General features: G+C 34.5%; 1 protein-coding gene across 1 annotated transcript in view; it reads right to left on the reverse strand.

Moving 5' to 3' along the window:
• Nucleotides 1-19,699, reverse strand: part of LOC145260106 (uncharacterized) — a 90,481-nt gene that overhangs the window by 62,167 nt on the left and 8,615 nt on the right. The window contains exon 2 of the mRNA XM_080118004.1: nucleotides 398-697. Coding sequence (XP_079974130.1) covers nucleotides 398-697 — 300 coding nt within the window. The remainder of the gene's footprint in view (nucleotides 1-397; nucleotides 698-19,699) is intronic.

A 19,699-nucleotide genomic window follows, 5' to 3' on the forward strand; every position in this document is an offset into this window, starting at 1 on the left:
CACGGTGCCGTGAAACTGCTTCTCGGCTGACTATAACATGGTTATTTACAAATTAATCAATTTTTTGTTGAACCGCTTTCTTAAATAATATGTTGCCCAATCACCTCCATTATCACAGTTTTGTCTCACCGCCTATCTGAAAGTCATTACCCTGATCCTCCAGTTGCTTTTGAGCCTTGATGAGTAGTGAATCTTAAGTACAAAAAGTAACAAATGATTAAAAAAAGCTAATTCTCTTTAATATTTTAGTGCTCTAATAATTATAATTATATTTGTTGGTTAATATTCACATGTTACAAGACAAGTTAAAAAAATCTTTCATCTCGTTTATTCATTATGTGGCCAACCCAATATATCATGGGGTTAGTAATTATATTATGGGGTTATTAATAGTTACCTGATAAGTCGAGTAAAGTAGAATATCCATGCCAATGAATGCTCGGCACATGGCTTCGCCCGTCTCCCATTTGTGGCGCTGCTGATGCGCGTGGATTGTAAGGACTAGAAGGCCGCGTAGCATCGCCACCACAGTGACACTGAGCACCAACTTGTGCATTGGCTTCAGCTTGCCAGTGTACAATCTGTAGGCGAGTATGATTAGAACTAACACGTTCGTCTGAAGTACGCTGTATGTGGCCGCCAAGTAGGTGTAAAAGTAATCCTTCCAGTGTAAAGATCCGAAATATTCCGCGAACACCTAAAAGGAAAAATGAAATAGAAAATAACCAAATATTTATGAGAAGCACAAAGATAGCAAACAACCAATTATATGGGCTACTATTCCCTATGTCAGCGTCTCCCAACCAGGGTTCCGCAGAAGCCTGAGTTTCTTAAGAGCTGGCCAAGGGAGATACTGATAAACAAGCAGGGATTATTATGCCTTTGCACAAGTTCGGAATCGGGAATCGGAAAAATCGAAACTTTTGGAGGTATCGAAATCGGAAAAATGTATGCCTATTTTCCGATACCAAAAACGATTCTTTAAATTGTCTTTTTATTTATTTGTTTTAAACAAAATCTTCCACTGTTAGTAGTAATGTTAAAATAATACATATTTGTTGATACTTAACCACAAGTAAAACTAAAATCTATAGACTATCCGCCACCAGTGTATTTTTCTACGTTTTAGAAAATATCTGCACGCTTATAAAGTGTTTTTTTTTTACTGCAATCAGGAAAAATAACAACTCTATAGTTAAATATTTAAAGATTTATAAAGAATCAGAATCGGAATCGGTAATTGTATTGGAATCGGGAAAAATATTGGAATCGTCCCATCACTACTTTGCACACACGTGCAAATGTAATTTTGTTGTTGTTTTTAAACCTAATTTTTGTTTACATGTAGAATATATTTACAGAATACATTTGGTAAAGTTAAAACAGTAACATAATGATTAGAGTACATAAAACTGTACGTAAGCGATTCGTGTGAAACCAAGTAACCTACAGGCTGTTTTCATCAGCCCGTCAGTCTCTTAAACCGGTTATAGAACATGGTGTTTGACTTATGAAAGCGAAATAAATAAGATAGTAAAATATTTTCTTATGTAAAGGTTTCTTGGGCATTACTATTATTCAAAGGGTTCCAAAACAGTAAAAAAAAATAGGGCCAAACTACTATATGGCTACTTTTTTGTTCATTTCTCATCATTTTGTTCTAGCTGAAGATAGGGAATCCTGTCGGATGTTGGATATTCATCCGCTTCCTCATCCATTCTAACCGAGAAACCTTTTTTTTCTAACCGTCCCGTAAAGTTCAATTGCTTGAATATTTTTTGCACTTGGTTCACCAGGTATATTTGTCAGGTAGTTTTTGGAATTCTTTTTCATGGGTCTGATGGCTCCTGCAATTATTGGACTGGTTAACTTCCTATGTTTCTTTTCATTTCGTATATAAGATCTTGGTGTTCCAATATCTTTTCCCTCTCTGTTTAACCCAGTATCATTGATAACATTACTTCTACTAAGATTTCCTATTTTTCTTCTTTGTCACAGGTTACTATGTCAGGTCAATAGCTCCAAGAATTCGTTTACAAGGATTTGTTTAGCTGTAGGAATTGCATAGTCATAGTGGATTGATTCATTTCCAACTTTTTTCTGGTATATGTTCCCTGCTGCATTCGATATTCAACTTTTTAGTATTAATCATTTCCTGAAGTTTTGATATTATTCATCCGAGGCAATGCCGATCAAGAAAATATCAAGTTTGTGGGTGTTTATTTTGTTCTTTTTTAGTTTTAGTCTAACATACATAGCTACACACAGACAACTGTCTTTCTTTAATAGATGAATGGTGATAAGAAACACTGTTAATACTTAATATGTTTTATTTCATTAAGTGGATTTTCTTGCAATTTATGCTTTAACTCGGACAAAGCATATACATGGAAACGAAAAGCGACACGCTTCCTAAAAGAAGTTATAGTAATCACACTTTATTGCTGGAAAGACGGCAAATAATTATTCAGACTTACTTCGTAATGCTGTTCGAAATTACATGAACCCCATCTCTGCGGACAAATCCTAACTGAAAGCAAGTTTTTCAAAGTTATTAAATATATTCGTCTACCTCATTCTCATTAAAGTCCCAATGTTGCGAGTGCTGAGTTTTGTTTTTGTACTTATGCTGTGCTAGAAAATACCCAAACCCTGACAGTAGCTTATATCTCTACAAATCCATGTTTAGCCCATGCATGGAACTCGGTATGGTGCAACCAACTTATCTCTAATGATCCCCGCCCAAAACGTGATAACTCCACCTCTTCGTTGGCGACGAACCCTCTAAGGGGTTGGAGTTCTGTTCAAGTTTTAAACTTTAGCTCATCTATCCGGACCGTCAAGAGTAACACGGGTCTCATTTTTAAATAGGAGACGTTGGAAATCCATTTTCATGTAATTATGTGCCGAAGCCATTTGTTTTTCCCTATGTTGTTTGTTCAATGGAGGACTGGAATAGTTTTTATGTTCCTTGCCATTTCATTCAACACATTACATCGGACCTATCTGGATCTTGGAGCGATTCCAGCTCTTGAAAAAATGGAAGCACTGGTTCTGTTTGGGTTTCGGTTGACTTCCCTACGAATTTTCTGAACATCACGACGTGAAAGGTTTCTCGTGGTGTCTTTATCCTTTCTGGATTTGGTGTTGGGGTTGTTCACGAATGAAGTCAAAGCTCTTGGATCCATATTCCAGCTTCATATCTAAATCTTTGATGAACAATTCTTCTGCGAGTCTAGCAACAATCCTTTCCTTTTCGATAACCGTTAATCGCCCCCTTTTTTGGCATTTGTAAAGACCTGTAATAAAACGATGGACAGTATAAATTATTTGATAATAAATAAAATGTCATAACTTCGTGAATATCGTATGGATTTTAATAAAATTGTGGGAAATAACTAACCTTGAAACATTAACGGCCCTCTTCTTTAGGAAGCATCCTGCTTTGACCAGATTCAATCAGAACTCGTGCTCATTGACATTTTCTATCTGTGCCTAAAACTAAACATAAATTTCACGAGCAAAGTTTCTTTCCTAGTTTGTGGAACATAATACCGTGGAGCTGCTACCGTGCTGATTATAGGATGACCATTTTGAAGTCTAATATAATGAAGTACTAGTTAAGTCACCCTTTTAAATAATCAAATCTTACACAAGGTCGATTATTACCAATCGTCACGGTGTTGTCTCAGCAGTCACCGGTCACCTATTAATCCTCATCTAGAGTGGACTTTGGGCCTTCATAAGCGATGGCCCTCTCCTCCTCCTCCTCCTCCTCCTCCTCCAACAACAACAACAACAACAACAACAACAACTACTACTACTACTACTACTACTACTACTACTACTACTACTACTACTACTACTACTACTAAGAAAAAACAAAAATTAAAGTAAAAAACTCTCGAGCAAAGCTTGGTAGAACCAACCATTTTAATAACAATTATCCCAGAAGAATTTTATTTTTGAAATTCTAAATGTAAAAACTCATATGGCAGACCATCTCCCCAAATTATTCAAGCTACATTTACCATTTCTTTAGATTTCCGGATTAGCCTTTTTTATCTTTAAATTTCTAGGGCGAAAAGTGTATCTAAGCGGAAAACGTTAACGTTTGTTTAAGTTTTAGGGGTCTTAGATGTCACTAAAATACGAAAAGATTGTTTGGAATGTTCTCGGGCATCAAACGCCACAAACACTAGTCGCTTTAGTTTTCTTTCTTTTTCTTAAAACAGATGTCTAGAAAATAAGTGCACATGGCGTGTAATCTTAAAATTAAAGTGAAATAAAACTGTATCGATATCTATATAAATAAAAGTGATTGCGTTTCTGATGTTGGAGACTTGACGACGTATGAATCTTAATCATTTCTATTTCATCTGATAATAATAATGAATGTTATTCGTTTAATAACAGATTTAAAGTGATCGGTGAACGTTAACGCCTTTATTAAACAAATTTGCATGTTGAAAGCAACTTTAAAAGTCGATGGATGCGAAATTATGTTGTTCTTTTTTGTGAAACATTTTTTGTTTACCCCGGCCTGTCAAGACCGACTTCACACCAAAGACAAATAGCTCTTCGTTTCTGGAGGTTCGAGATAGACATCTTTACCTTAATATTAATTTGGGGCTGAAGCCCTTGCGGTTTCACAGGGCCGGGGTCGGTGATTTTGAATTCTGAGTATTCTCGGACAGGTAGCTCGTCACTCATTGAAAAAACGGAAAATAGTTTCAATTTATATGTATATATATATATATATATATATATATATATATATATATATATATATATATATATTAGTGATCCTTATACAGGCTGTTTCTCAATATCACAGTTCTTCAGTGCAGCTAGACTGACACCTATCCTGAGCCAGAGTCCGAACTTACAAGCGAGTTGATAGTCGGCACTTCTACTCTCTGTCTCATGGAATGTCTATTTCTCTCAATATTTTACCGCCGCATTTTTACAGTGCACGATTTGTGTTAATTAAAAAACACAAATTTTGCATTAGACACACACACACGCACACACACATACACACACACGCAGGCACACACACATATATTCCGATTTACTTGCCTCCCCACGAGGGCAGAGTTAGACACAAGGACAGTTTTTAATGTGAGAGAATATCCAGCTCATCCAAAAGGGGAACTCTGGATAGGAACAAAAATATAAAGTGTCATGAAAGATTTTTCCTCGACTGACTGAGGACAGAATAAATACTACACTGTGGTCTTTGCATGAAAGACAAGAGATGGAATATATATATATATATATATATATACATATATATATACATATATATATGTGTGTGTGTGTGTATGTATATATCATATGACCTCTTCTATATCGTCATATATAACGTCATCGAATATATATACCCAATGTTATGACATCATTTATGTTGTCATTTATGACGTAACTGAAAACATACCGGAATAAGGCTTTATTATATATATATATATATATATATATATATATATATATATATATATATATATATGTATATATACATTTCGAACATGACATTTTTGTATGACAAAAATTTTTAAATTAGAAAGAAATCTAAATATTCCAATCTTACAATCTACAAAATAAATAAAACATTAAAAAAATACGTAATGACCCCAATTTGATAGTTTCCAGCTGAGAAATCATTCACGACTGAGACAATTTTTATTTTTGTACCTTTTCTCCACGTTAAAAAACAACCCTGGTGTCTAACTCTGTCCCGTGGGGAGGCATAGTAAATAGGTACAACACTTACAACAATTTAATTATGACTGAATAAAAAAAATTACAAATTTGCAAATGAAGAAGACATTCATAACATAAATACATCTGTTTTACACATTTGTTCTTAAATTAATATATAAAAAATATATAAAATTGAAGTCTACACTTCGAAACGCCCGAGATATACTTTAAAGGACAACAAACCCAATTTTGAAAATAACCCTACAATTAGATTCATCTCTCCTTGTTTTCAGTAAGATTGGTAAAAAGATTTTAGATAGAATATTGTAAACAATAAAATCTAAAGTAACATAATATATGGTATTCATCGCGTGAAGTTCTACGTTGGTTTAGTACATTACCTGAATGTAAGAATAGTAAGCTTTTAGTATGCGGCATTGATTCATATTACCAATCAATTTCTCCGAAATTGTTAGATAAGGCATTAGAACTTGCGAAAGCTGAAGCTAACATTACAAAATTAGAAATTGACATTGTAAAATTGAGCAGAAGAACCTTAATTAAATATAATAATAAATACTGAACTAGTAAAAAGACAAAGAATTAAACTTTGATATTACGATGAGTCCTCGGACTCTGCGTTTTTACTGACTTAGTAGGTCTCTACATTCTTAATGAGTTAGCTAAAACAGAAACCAAGTGTAAGTGTGGTTCTCAATAGAGACGATGCACTATCCTTTATCAACTCTGGTAATAGAAATTTAGAAAAAAATATTCAAATGCTATACAATTTCTTTAAATATATTGAATTAAAAAAACCATGGAGAAAAATCATAAAATGGTAAATTTTTTAGATGTTACCCTTAACTTAATTAACAATACGTATGAACCATACCATAAACCTAATCAAACTCTGTATTATATTGACTATAAATCAAACCATCCGATCTCAATGAAGAAATCAATTATATCCAGCATATCAAAAAGAATATCCAGATTATCCCATAATAAGCATATATAAAAGCAAGCCAGAATATTATAATAAAGCATGATCTAGATCAGGATGGGGGGAGGGGGTAAAATAAAATATATTAAAATGTAAATAATGAACTAATTGAAGAGAAGGAATAAAAACCGAAACACCACATGTTATTTCATACAAAATTGCAATATTGACGAATGTCCGTTAGAAGGTAATGTCTCATTTCTAATATAAATGTGTAGTAATATATAATAATTGGACCAGAACATACATTGGGGCCATTAGTTGTAAATTTAAATATATATTTAACAACCATATGACATCTTAAAAATACTAACAATTTTTTAAAATCTATAATATAAAGCTGAACGTCTGTGTGTGTGTGTGTGTGTGTGTGTGTGTGTGTGTGTGTGTGTGTGTGTGTGTGTGTGGTCACTAATACGCTCCTATATGGTTGACTATTAAAAAAAAAAACTGATTACATATAATGATAGAAGATGTATCGAGGATCAGGAATGGATATGTTTGATCTGGCAGAACGGTGGTTCATAAAAATTGTGGGGTCTGCGTTCGCGCCTGGCCCCCAAAGAATGAAATAAAAAATGAAAAAAAACAAAAAACAAAAACAAAACGTTTACAATGGTTTTTGATATAGATGTACATAAGAATACATAAATAGGGATGGTATAATAAAATTCTGGGGTCTGCGTTCGCGCCTGTACTCCATGGAAATATGGCACAAACTTTAACAAAGAATTTTCATATCTATCTGCGTAAGTATACTTTGATAATTATGTTTCAGTTTGAAGAAATATGGTATAATAAAATTATTGGGTGTTCGTTCGCGCCTGACCTCCATAGAATGTAAATATATCACAAAGTTTAACAAGTTTTTTTTTAAAAGGGGTGATCGTCCATAATAACACCTTAACTTCAATCTTAATTCACGTTAGCTTTTATTTATTTTTTTTTTTAGTTGAATCATATTGTGTCAAATAAATTCACCTCATAAATTCACGTTCTTATTAAAGTGAAAGCCCAAAAAAGTCGGAACTTTAGACAATTCTGGACGCAAATTTTGTATAACTCTGTTTTTTCCTTCTCCAATTGCACGTGGCACTCTTTCGAAAATGGATAAATAATAAAAAATAAGAACGCTACTTGTTATCGTGTCAAAAGAAGGAAAAAATCCTTCTCACGTGATTACGTGTCTTTTTAAAAACATTTACATAACCTTTTTTTTTTGTTTTTTATTTATATATCCTGACCTAGCTCAAGAACCTAGATTCCAGTAAAGCAACTGGCCCTGATGGCATCCCAATTATAGTGTTAAAAAAGCTTCAACCAGAACTTGCTCCCATACTTACGAAACTATTTAAGTGCTGCCTTAAGGAGAAGTGCTTTCCGACTCCCTGGAAGACCTCGTCAGTTTGCCCTGTATTTAAGAATTCAAGTGATAAGTCATCTCCCTCTCAGTACAGACCTATAAGTATCCTGTGTGTTATGAGTAAGTTGCTGGAATCCATATTAAATAGAGAAATAGTCAATCACCTCAGCAGGAATAACCTTCTTAGCGACACACAATATGGTTTCCGCTCTGCAAGATCTACCGCAGATGTGCTGACGGTTATATCCCACAGGATTAGTGAATCTCTTGACAAAGGCTTCCTTTCTAGGGCTAATGCTCTTGACATATCAAAGGCCTTCGACAAGGTATGGCATAAGGGTCTACTTCACAAGATTTCCAGCTACGGTATAACTGGAAATGTTTTCTCAATCATTAAATCATTTCTCTCCGATAGGCTCATAAGAGTAGTGGTAGATGGACAAAAATCGGAGGCCTGCAATATAAATGCTGGAGTCCTTCAGGGGTCAATCCTGGGCCCAACTCTCTTCCTGATCTACATCAATGACCTCCCTAAACACATACTTAAATCATTCGTTGACATCTATGCTGATGACACGACCATCTACGGCAACACATCAATGGCTGTAAATGACAAAGTTCTCTCTGATTCTCTCTCCTCTGATCTCGAGCGCGTGGTTCAGTGGAGGAAGATGTGGCTGGTTACCTTTAATGCATCCAAAACCAAACTCCTATCCTTACATCATCAACGCTCTGATCCCCAGCTGGCATCAATTGTGATGGATGGCGCTCGTCTGGGTGAGGCCCCGTGTTTTGACAAGCTTCTGGGTTTGTCCTTTACTCCTGATCTGAAATGGAACACGTACATCAAGTCTGTTGCCAAGGTCGCTGGAAAGATGGTGGGATCCTTCTACCGCTCCAGAAGATATCTCACTACTGATGCAATTCTCTATCTATATAAAAGCCAATTACATCCAAAGATGGAATACTATTGCCATATCTGGGCAGGAGCTGCTAAAAACAGCCTATCCTGCCTTGACAGAGTACAAAATAGACTTCGTGGCTTAGTGGAGGATGCCCTTTTCTCTACCCTGCAATTTCTCTCCCAAAGAAGAGACGTTGCGAGCCTATCCCTGTTTTATCATTATTTCCATGGCAGGTGCTCGTCTGAACTCCAATCTCTGGTCTCCCCTCGCCAATCTTTCACGAAAAACACTCGTCTATCTGAACCCACTGTCAAAAGTTTCCCCCACTCTTTATCTGCGCCTTAATCAAAACGCGGATTCCATGAACAAAGCTTCTTTCTTATAACTGCACGCCTGTGGAACTCTGTTCCGTCTGCCTGCTTCCCACCGGACTACAACTTGGATGTGTTCAAGTCCAACGTTAACAAATTCCTAATGAACCGCCCCCTTAAGTAAACACTTCATCAAATCTCCACACTAACGTAATGTACTTGCAATAACCCTTATCCCTGAGTGGCTTCCGGGCCTTGATAAGTGGTGATCACTGTGTAAAAAAAATCTGTTTAAGCCTTTTTGTCAGTGTACTAGAAGGAATTCAGTTGATTATAACCCTTTCTACGTGTTCTTTATATTACAATAGTACAACCTTGAATCCGACGGCGCAATACTACACCGTTCAATACTGTAAAACTGAAACGAAGCTGTTCTGCTTGAAAAGAGCGCCATTTTCTTCTCATTCATATTGATATTGATTCTTTGCTTTTAAAAACTAAAGTAATTACGTGTTTACTTTTTTAATATCCCATTTTGCCGTTTCGGATTATTTTAGTAAAGTAAGTAAACCTTCATTATTTTTAAAAAATGTTTTTGTTTCTTTGTTTTTCGATATTTCGTCGATTTTATTTAGTAAGAGTGTTTAGCAGAAAAGCTAACAAACGACTACCCGAAAAAATAAATATACAAGAAATAAATGTTACCATAGTCAATAAAAGTTCAGTTCACGTTTTTTTTTGTTTTGAAATAGTTTTTAATGCTCTTTACTTGAAATAATTTCAGCGAACCGAAATTAAAACGAAATTTGAGGCGATAACTACTTAATGAATTTTTATATAAACTACACACGCCATAATCGAATATTCCTCAAGCACAAAATAACGGATAACATTAAAATATGTTTATAAATATTCCTTACGTTGACGGAACTCTCTTAAATTGTTAATACAGAATGCTCAGGTGCCCCTCCTTCAAATTGTAAACGGTGCTCTCCATTTCGAAGTCACTCCCATTTTGATTTTTTTTAAACCGGTTCGTGAATTAAAAACAAAACTTTTTTTCGCAAACTATTTAAAAATACAAACCAATGAACTTTTCTACCATAAAAGTAACTTTTATTGACTATGGTACGATTTATTTCTTGTATATTTATATTATTATATATATAACATTTTCTCTTTGTAAGGAAACATCATTTTGTTGGTCACTCTTGGCTACAAATGGAAACAAAGTTGATATAAAAAAATCTATTTTCGCGAAAATTATCTTTACTTTCATAATATTTTGCTTAGGGTAAAATTTTGAGTATCAAAACCTATCTCTTTACAACCCCCTCCTTTTCATAACCTATCATACATTCATCAATCACAGTCCATTTTCTGTAGGCCGTTTTTGAACCCAGTCAACGACTGGTACTTCTGCTAGCATGATAATAAAATAGTTAGGTCTATAAAAGGGAACCAAGTCATTTAAATTCAAAAGTGAATGATTGGCCTTTAAATATATTTAAAAATACGATAAAATATTACAGACAATAAATAATAATGAACTAGATAAACTAATAAATAAATATAAAACTATATAAATATATAATTCATCAATATAATAAAATCGTTTAATATAACTAGGTAAAGGGAACAATCTTATTTAAATTTAAAAGTGAATTATCAGCCTTTAAATGTATTTAAACAAATTACGATACAATATTACAAAGAGAAACTTGATATTAAAATTAAGATAATTTAAAAATAATTGAATGACAATAAAGAATTAAAGTTTATGTAAGTATAAATCTGATTAAAATAGTAATACAACTGAATTATAGAATTATATATAAAGATAAAAATTACCTAAAATCACCAATTGGTATAACCGGAAATAGATTATATATATATATTGTAATTAGTTTCGTATAAAATTGAATAAATATATAGACATACGTTAAATATATTATGCTTATTAATATTATCTTAGTAAATATATACATAGATTAATTAAAAAAATAAATAGAATATTTCAATAGTGTATATCAAAATTAATACAATTTATTAATACGAATGTTTAAATTTTAGTGTCATTACTTGAAAATTCAAAATGGCGTTATAAAAGATAAAATCAAACTTCTCTTCCAATTTTCAGACTTTGTAATCATGCCAAATTCATTTTATTTTTTTTGGTAGATTGATAGTTGCTATTTCTTCTGATAAGTAAGGGGCAAGATAGATTCATTGATTGTAATAGTAATTAAGTGGATGATTTTGCGTTACGAAACAGTTGTTGTCAACATTTGTAAATGTCAGTGTAATTAAAGGAAACTACTGTAAGGTCGTCAACATCACGAAATGTGGAATATGCATTTTGTCATTTGTTTGTTATATGCCCTGTTATTACATCGAGATTCATAAATTAAAGATTAGTATATAAAAAAAGGGGAAATATAATTGACAAAACATTATATTTCCACAATGAAACCGAGCAAAATACCCTAAGCAAAATTCATCCCAAAGCATCTAAAGCTGACTTACCATGACACTATATATACAAATGTATGCAAATTTGGACATATTCTATTGGTTTGAAAATATAGATTTTTTTAATAATTGCCACAAAATGTTAATCATAGAATACAAAAATCTGCATCTTTTCAGGTAGTTATGTCTGTTAGAACCAAAGATATTAGCATTTCAATATTTAATATGGCTACGAATATATATATATATATATATATATATATATATATATATATATATATATATATTTACCACCATTTTTGGCAATCTTAAAAGTCGAAAACTCAGCGATTAATGATCAGAATTTAACAAATGAAGGTTCGTTCGAAAGCTACTGATCTGAATTGTGTAGTAGTCTACATTACATTTGCCCTAAAAGCCGCACATAAAGGGAACCATCTATCACCCAGAGCCTATGCTTAGCACTTTTTATAGCTATAAAATGTTTAGCACTTTTTATAGCTATAAAATGTTTCGGTAAAGGTGCAGTAGCTTTCCACTCTCAAAAATCCTTTAAAATTAACACTATTACAGGTTTTCGAGGGTGCTGAAAACAAAAATAACTTTTAAAATTCCACGAAACAAGTAGTTTCCAAGATATAAAGAGTGCCTCAGGGGTCTATCCTTGGACCTCTATTGTTCCTGATATTCATAAACGACCTCCCTGATAATATTGTTTCGGAGATGGGTATATTTGCCGATGACACCATCTATATAACAGATATGAGGGGAAAACAAATGAACACATATCCAAGAAAATGGCAGAAACACTAGAGGATGACCTCCAATCCGTAGTGGAATGGGGACAAAAATGGTTGGTCTCATTCAATGCTGCTAAGACTAAGCTTGTTTCCTTCAATAACTACAAGAAACCTTCTCTACCACCAATAGCAATGGCCAAGAGCACATTGCCTGAAAGTGCTTCTTTTAAACTCCTCGGCCTAACGTTTACAGGGAATATGAACTGGAATAGATACATTGAGAGCATTGCCAAGGCTGCTGCAAGGAAGGTTGGCTCCCTCTACCGTGCTAGAAAACTACTTACGCCTGCCAGTATCCTATACCTCTATAAGGCAACCATTCGCCCATGTATGGTGTACTGTTGTCACATCTGGGCTGGTGCATCTGCTGCTTGTCTCTCGCTCCTGGACAGGGTTCAAAAAAGAGTCGCCAACCTGATAGGTCCTGAACTGTCATCTAGGCTTCAACCTCTGTCTCATCGACGAGATGTTGCATCCCTCTGCCTGTTCTACAAATACTTTAATGGTGAATGCTCTGACGAACTGCAAACACTTGTACCTCCCCGACGTAACTACCCCCGACAAACCCGACAAGCTACTAAGTCTCATCCCTTTACAGTAGAGATCCCTAGGTGCAAGAAAGCCTTTTACTCCAATAGTTTCTTCCCCAGAACTGCGGGTCTTTGGAACTCCCTTCCGGGATTCTGCTTTCCCAACTGCAATGATATGCAGAAGTTCAAGTGTAATGTTAACAAACATCTTTCTACTCTTCTCCCTTCATAATGACCCCGCTAATTAATTCCCTAATAGTAGCCCCCTGCTTCAAAGTGGCACTGTGCCTTGCTTGGGGTGAAAATTGAATAATAAAAAAAAAATTGTTGTTTCGAAACGTGGTGTACTACTTTTCTATATCAAATTTAACGTAAAATCAACATTGACCTTATGGACATTTTTTTGGAGGGCATCTGTTATTTCTTATTTCGTGGTGGTGTTTATTATGGTCTGGTAGACCAATACAAAACTTAGGTAAAAAATTTTTTCTACGAGTTTTCAGGTGTGCTGAAAACCAATGTTGCATTTAAATTTTCCGTAAATAATAATTTTTTCGAGTATTAAGCAAAAACATGAGCGCGTTTGCGCGTGTAACAATAGCCATCATTTATAATATAAAAATTACATTCCTAAATACCCTGAAAAATACTTGTTTTCGGAAAATTTGATTGCGATATTCGTATTCAGCATACCCGAAAACCTCTAAAAAAGATAGGGTTTGTGTTTGTCTACCAGGCCACAATTGCCAAATAAACACCACCCCTACCTAAGTAAAGTAGGTGTCCATTTTACGTTAAATTAATATAGAAAAATGATGCCCCCACTGTTAGAAATTATAATTTCTTTATATCTTGGAAACTATTCGTTTCCTGAAATTTAAATAGTTATGTTCGTTTTCAGCACCCGCGAAAACTCATAATAGTGCTAATTTTAAACGATTTTTGGGGGGTGGAAAGATACTGCACCTTTACTAATGTTTCAATCATAGTCATTTGTTTTCCTAGTTTTGCATATGAATTACAAAATATCTGATATTTCCCCCAAATCTCTGTCCTTGGTGAAGGGGAGACTAAAATTTTCTGCTATGGTTTCAAATGATCTAAAATAACAGCAAGGGAATACTTGATTCCAAATATGTCTCATATGTTATATCTCCTCACTTTTGGAAATAAAGTACGATTATGAATATCTCCAGTATCAAATAATTCTTATGCGCTGTGAAATTTACTTCATGTATGAAAACCAAAGAGGGGAGATATAAGATATGAGAAATATTTTCTCCAGCAAGGCCAAAGGTTTTGGGAAAATACATATATATCTATATCTTACATGACCAATTCTCACGAGAATGAAGCGCAGAATATTCTGTGTAGCTTAATTGGCATAAATGTTTTTATAACTTACTACTACTATCAATCAATCAATTAATCAATCAATCAATCAATCAATCAATCAATCTATCTATCTATCTATCTATCTATCTATCTATCTACACACACACACACACACACACACACACACACACACACACACACACACACACACACACACACACACACATATATATATATATATATATATATTCCAGGTTGGAAACATTAAAGAAATTACAATCATTGAATTCTAACAGGGCTCGTTGATAGTGCTCAGTCAAATAGAACAAATTTAATATTTTTATTTTCTTTATGTAAATATAGTCATATTTTGCTACGATGTAAAGACTGTTTCGATCATTATTGACCTCAAAAGGCAAGAAAAGATTTGAAAATTAAAAAAAGTTGAAAAACTTTTTTTAATTTTAGAAGAGTAAGTATTTGGCCATGCCTAAAACCATGCTATTATATATATATATATATATATATATATATATATATATATATATATATATATATATATATATATATATATATATATATAATGTTAAAAATAAAGCGTATTGTCATCGACCCCTACAATAATGATTGATATCGCATATGCATAAGCATTATATAAAAAATATAGTGCGTGTATTGTGTAAAGCTTAGTTGACTCGAAATAGAGCGTTTTTATTTAGTGCGAAAAATAGGCATAACTTTGGAATTTCTTCATTAAAATAATTGTAAACTTTAAGGGAATTAACGTTTGAAGAATTAAATGAAACGATATTTTATCGCGATAATTTATTTGTTTAGAATCTAAAGAAAATGACAATGAAATGAACAACAAACTTACTAGAAAACGAATAAAAATTAAATTACCCCTCCCCCAAACAACTGTTGTCTATTTTCAAAAAGGAGAAAGTCTTTGTCAGATGTTTTGCACGTGCTGTTAGTAAAGTTATTTCACTTGTCACATTAACTGTTAGATGCTTGCATATCGGATATGTAGAGGTCGACAAGCTTGAAAAGCAGACCACCTAGAGGAAGGTATAACGCCGATTTCGTACCTCCGCTGTTCCATCTTTGGGAAAGGCTTCAGGAGCATACCTCAAGGAAAAACCTGGAGTAGAACCCTATACGCATCTTAGACTTGCTCACAACTTTGTTTTATCAGTCATTGAGGAGCGTGCTCTACGGGCAGCAGTCTCTACTTCAAATCACACCACCAAGGCTGGCATCCAACAACATTCAAACAACTAAACGCACACTCTACCTGCACAAAGCCAAAAACCTTAGATGTAGTACTGTTGTAACATCTGAGAGTATGCTTCTCATATCATCCTTTTCCGAATTGAATGGGTACAAAACTGACTTCAAAATCTAGTGGGCTCCTCTCTACTATATATTTCTCATAGAGGAGACGTTTCTAGTTATTCTCTGCTCTATAGTTATTTTCATGGCAGGTGCTCGGCTGAGTTTCAATCTGTCGTCACTCCTGTAAAACATTTACAATCAAAACTTGCCTAGTTACAACTGCTGCCAATAATTTCCGCTTTTAATCTCTCCATGCGTAAAACTAAACGAAGATTCCATGAGCAAAGTTTCTTTCATGGAACTGCCCGCCTATGACACTCCATACGACAGAACTGCTTTTCAACTGACTATAACATGGTTGTGTTCAAATCGAAACCAAACAAGCTCTTGCTGAGCAATCCTCTTAAATACGCAAACCCTGCCCAATTTTCCACCATTACATATCATTGCTGTGTTGTCTAATCGGCTACTTGGCACTCATTAACCCTCATTCCCGAGTGGCCTTTAAGCCTTGATAAATAGTGACCGTACTAGTAAAAAATATAACAAACAGTGTAGTTAAAATAGCGAAACAAAAAGAAAGTAAAAAGTAATACCTGATGTATTAAGCTAGTAACTTTTATAACATATTACGTGTCATTAGTTTGGGTCTGTTTGCGAAATTTTATCTCAGGAAATACAAATGGTAAGTAAACGAGATTGTTAACCATTGAAAAACTCAGTGTGTCTACTTCGTGTTTTTCTGTTCACGTATAAGATTCTTTAGTAAAAAAAAATAAACGTCAGAAACCAGAACAAGTAGGATAAGGATGAATAACTTATGGTCGATCCTGGCTGACAAAGTCAGCTATAAGTGTTACAGGACAGGACCCTCACATCAATAGCGATTAAGTTAGCTAGTTAATATATGCTAATGGATAAAATTGAAAGAAAAAAAAACAGTTGACTAACTTCTTAACTTGCATACATATACACTCATGAGCAAAAAAAATAATTTTTTTTGTAAATATTAACTGAAAATTTCTATTTTGCAGATCATTATTATTATAGAATATAATAATAAGTGGAAAAATTAATCGTAAATATAGTAGGACCGCATCTTGGCGAGGATATAAAAAACGAATTGCAGGATTAAGGCAGTAGAAAATGCAGATTTTTATATTTTAAGAAAAGAAAAAGTGAAAACATCTCTTTATGTAGTGAAGCGAATTGGTCAAATGTTCGAAGTCGAACGCTTGGTAAAAGGGAAATCTGGATCTAGTCGCTATAGAACATCCACTTTGAAGGACGACCACAAGCTTAAATTAACTGTTTTGAAGGATTGAAAGAAAACTTATGTTGACCATAGCAATGAATTCAAAACAGGGGCTGGAAATTTTCTTTCTAGATATACAATATCTAGACGAATGAAAGAAATGGGATTTTCTTCTAAAAGGTGTGAAAAGAAGCCATTTTTATCTAAGAAGAACATCAATGATAGAAAGAGATTTTTCTCGTATTATGGCAAGAAAGATACAGACTGGTTTATGAATATTTTCTGGTCAGATGAATCAAGATTTTGTCTTGTTATTGATGCTTCCGATGCTCCCGAATGGGGCAATCAAAGAACTGGAGAAAGATTTTCACCAAGTTGCATAAAAATGACAGTTAAACACGGGAATGGAGAGATAATGGTATGTGGAACTTTTACTGCAGCAGGAGTTGGAGAACTTATTAGATGTGAGAAGTCAATCAATGCAAAGGAATACATTCGAATATTAGAAACAGGACTGTTACCAAGTATCCAGAAGCTAGGAATATCTCAGAACATTATTTTTCAACATGATAATGCCCCTGCACACGCTGCTAAAGTCACAAAAAATGGCTTTCTAATTCAAGTAATGTAATATCTTGGCCAGGGCAAAGCCCCGATTTAAACCCAATCGAGAATATTTGGTCCATAATATCTTGTGCACTGGATGGAAGAACCTTTTCGAACAATGACAAACTGTGGGAAGCTGTGCAAAGCGAATGGAATAGCATCTCCTCTTCACAGTGTTCCACTTTGGTTGAGTACATGCCTAAAAGGATTGATCTTTTAAAGAAATCAAAAGGGAATGCGATTCCATCTTAAGCATTTATTAAAGTAAATGTCTTGTTCTGTATTATTAGTCTCGATTAAGTTTCCTTGTTCAATTGTTCTTTATTTAATATAGCTTTTAGTGCTATGTATAAAATATAAATCTGTATGTTTCTGTTCCAACTCATTGTCGCTGTGAAAGTTGAGCTGAGAAGTTTGAAAGAAGAACTTTCAGGTAATGTATCTTTCGCCATAGCTATTTGTGGTTGAGAAGTTTTCTAGTGATTATTGAACGAAACAAGCTTAGTCTTGGCAGCATTGAATGTTACCATCAGCAAATATACCCATCTCAAACAATCTTATCTGGGAGGTCATTTATGAATACTAGGAATAATAAAAGTCCAAGGATAGAACCCTGAGGTACATATTGTTTAGATGTACGACCGTCGAGGATAACCTGGATTCTTCTCTTACTTAAGCAGGATTTAATTGGGTTAAGTATTCGTTCAGTGATACCGTATGATCTGATTTTCCTGAGAAAATCATCGTGCCAAACCCTGCCAAAAGCTTTCGCTCTACCTACCCCTGCTTTGTCCAGTGTATGGCATATACGTTAGGAGATTACAGAATATCTTATGTAGAACGGCCTTGCCTAAATCCATATTGTTGGTCGACCAGAAGTTTAGCAACTGTAAGGTGGTGGACTAAAGCTTGGTTAATTTTGGCAAAAAGAGGGAGAAGGCTAATAGGGCGATAATTTAATGGGTTTGTCAGTATTCTTGTAAACACAGAAGCAGTTTTCCTGCACTCAGGAAAGCGAGATTCGTTTATGCATTATTGTAAAGTTTGGAGAGGACTGGAGGAACTTCATCGAAACATTTTTTTAATAGCACAGCCGAGTTGAGATCGGCTGCACATGTTTTTGATGTGTCATGGTTTTTTATGATATGCATCTGAAAAGGGGTGATTTTCAGTTCATCTAGTGTGGTGTCTTTCAGCAAAGGAAAGTCAGGGTTTGCTGGGTCCAATGTGGTGTTTGAGGCTAACCGACTGGCAAGCATATTAGCCTTCTCGGTCACCGTGCAAACAACCTTACGATTGTTTGATAGTGGAGAAATCGTTGACTGCCCATTATTTACTACACTGTTGTAGATTTTCCAAAAATCACGGGTTGCTAATTTCTATGCTTCGATGCGTTTTCTAGTAGTTTCGGTATATTATCTCTTAACTGTCACTGTTTCTTTCTTACAATTACTTTTAGCTTCTATACACTTTTGTCTGTTTATACTGGACTTATGTCAGTTAAATCTGCGGTATGCATGCTGCCTTTGAGCGACGACAGCTGCACAAGTAGAAGTAAGCCAGTGGGAAGCGTGAGGTTTGCTATACAATTTCCGCATGAAAACATGCTTCAATTTCCGTTTTGGACCATTCACTGGTCTCTTTTGCGCACTGTTCAGCAGTTCAGAGTGATAAAAGATACTTCACCATGGGACATCTATGATGAGATCCCTGATGGTTTCCCAGTAAGCCTTTTAAAATACCTTGTTGTTTTGAGTAATGGCTCTTCAGTTTTGGGTCGAGAGTTTAGGGCGATTTCGACCATTATTATAGCGGATAAGAATTCCCGAATGAACTATGAGCGATAATTATCGGTAACTCTGGTAAGAAATAGATCTAGGAGTGAGGCATGTTGACTTTGCTGATCTGGGAAACGTGTATTTATATAAGGCCAACTTCCTCGCTCTGAAAAAAGAACCCCTTGCTACAAAAGCATCTACAAAGTTGTGGATGGCCTGTGCTATTCCAGGGACTCAAGGCTTTGGTTAGATGGATGGAAAATGAATGAACGTAATATCAAAAAGAAAAAAAAATCG

This window comes from Euprymna scolopes, chromosome 3 (assembly GCF_053919585.1).
Source record: "Euprymna scolopes isolate OS-2025 chromosome 3, ASM5391958v1, whole genome shotgun sequence".
Classification (NCBI taxonomy): Eukaryota; Metazoa; Mollusca; class Cephalopoda; order Sepiida; family Sepiolidae; genus Euprymna; species Euprymna scolopes.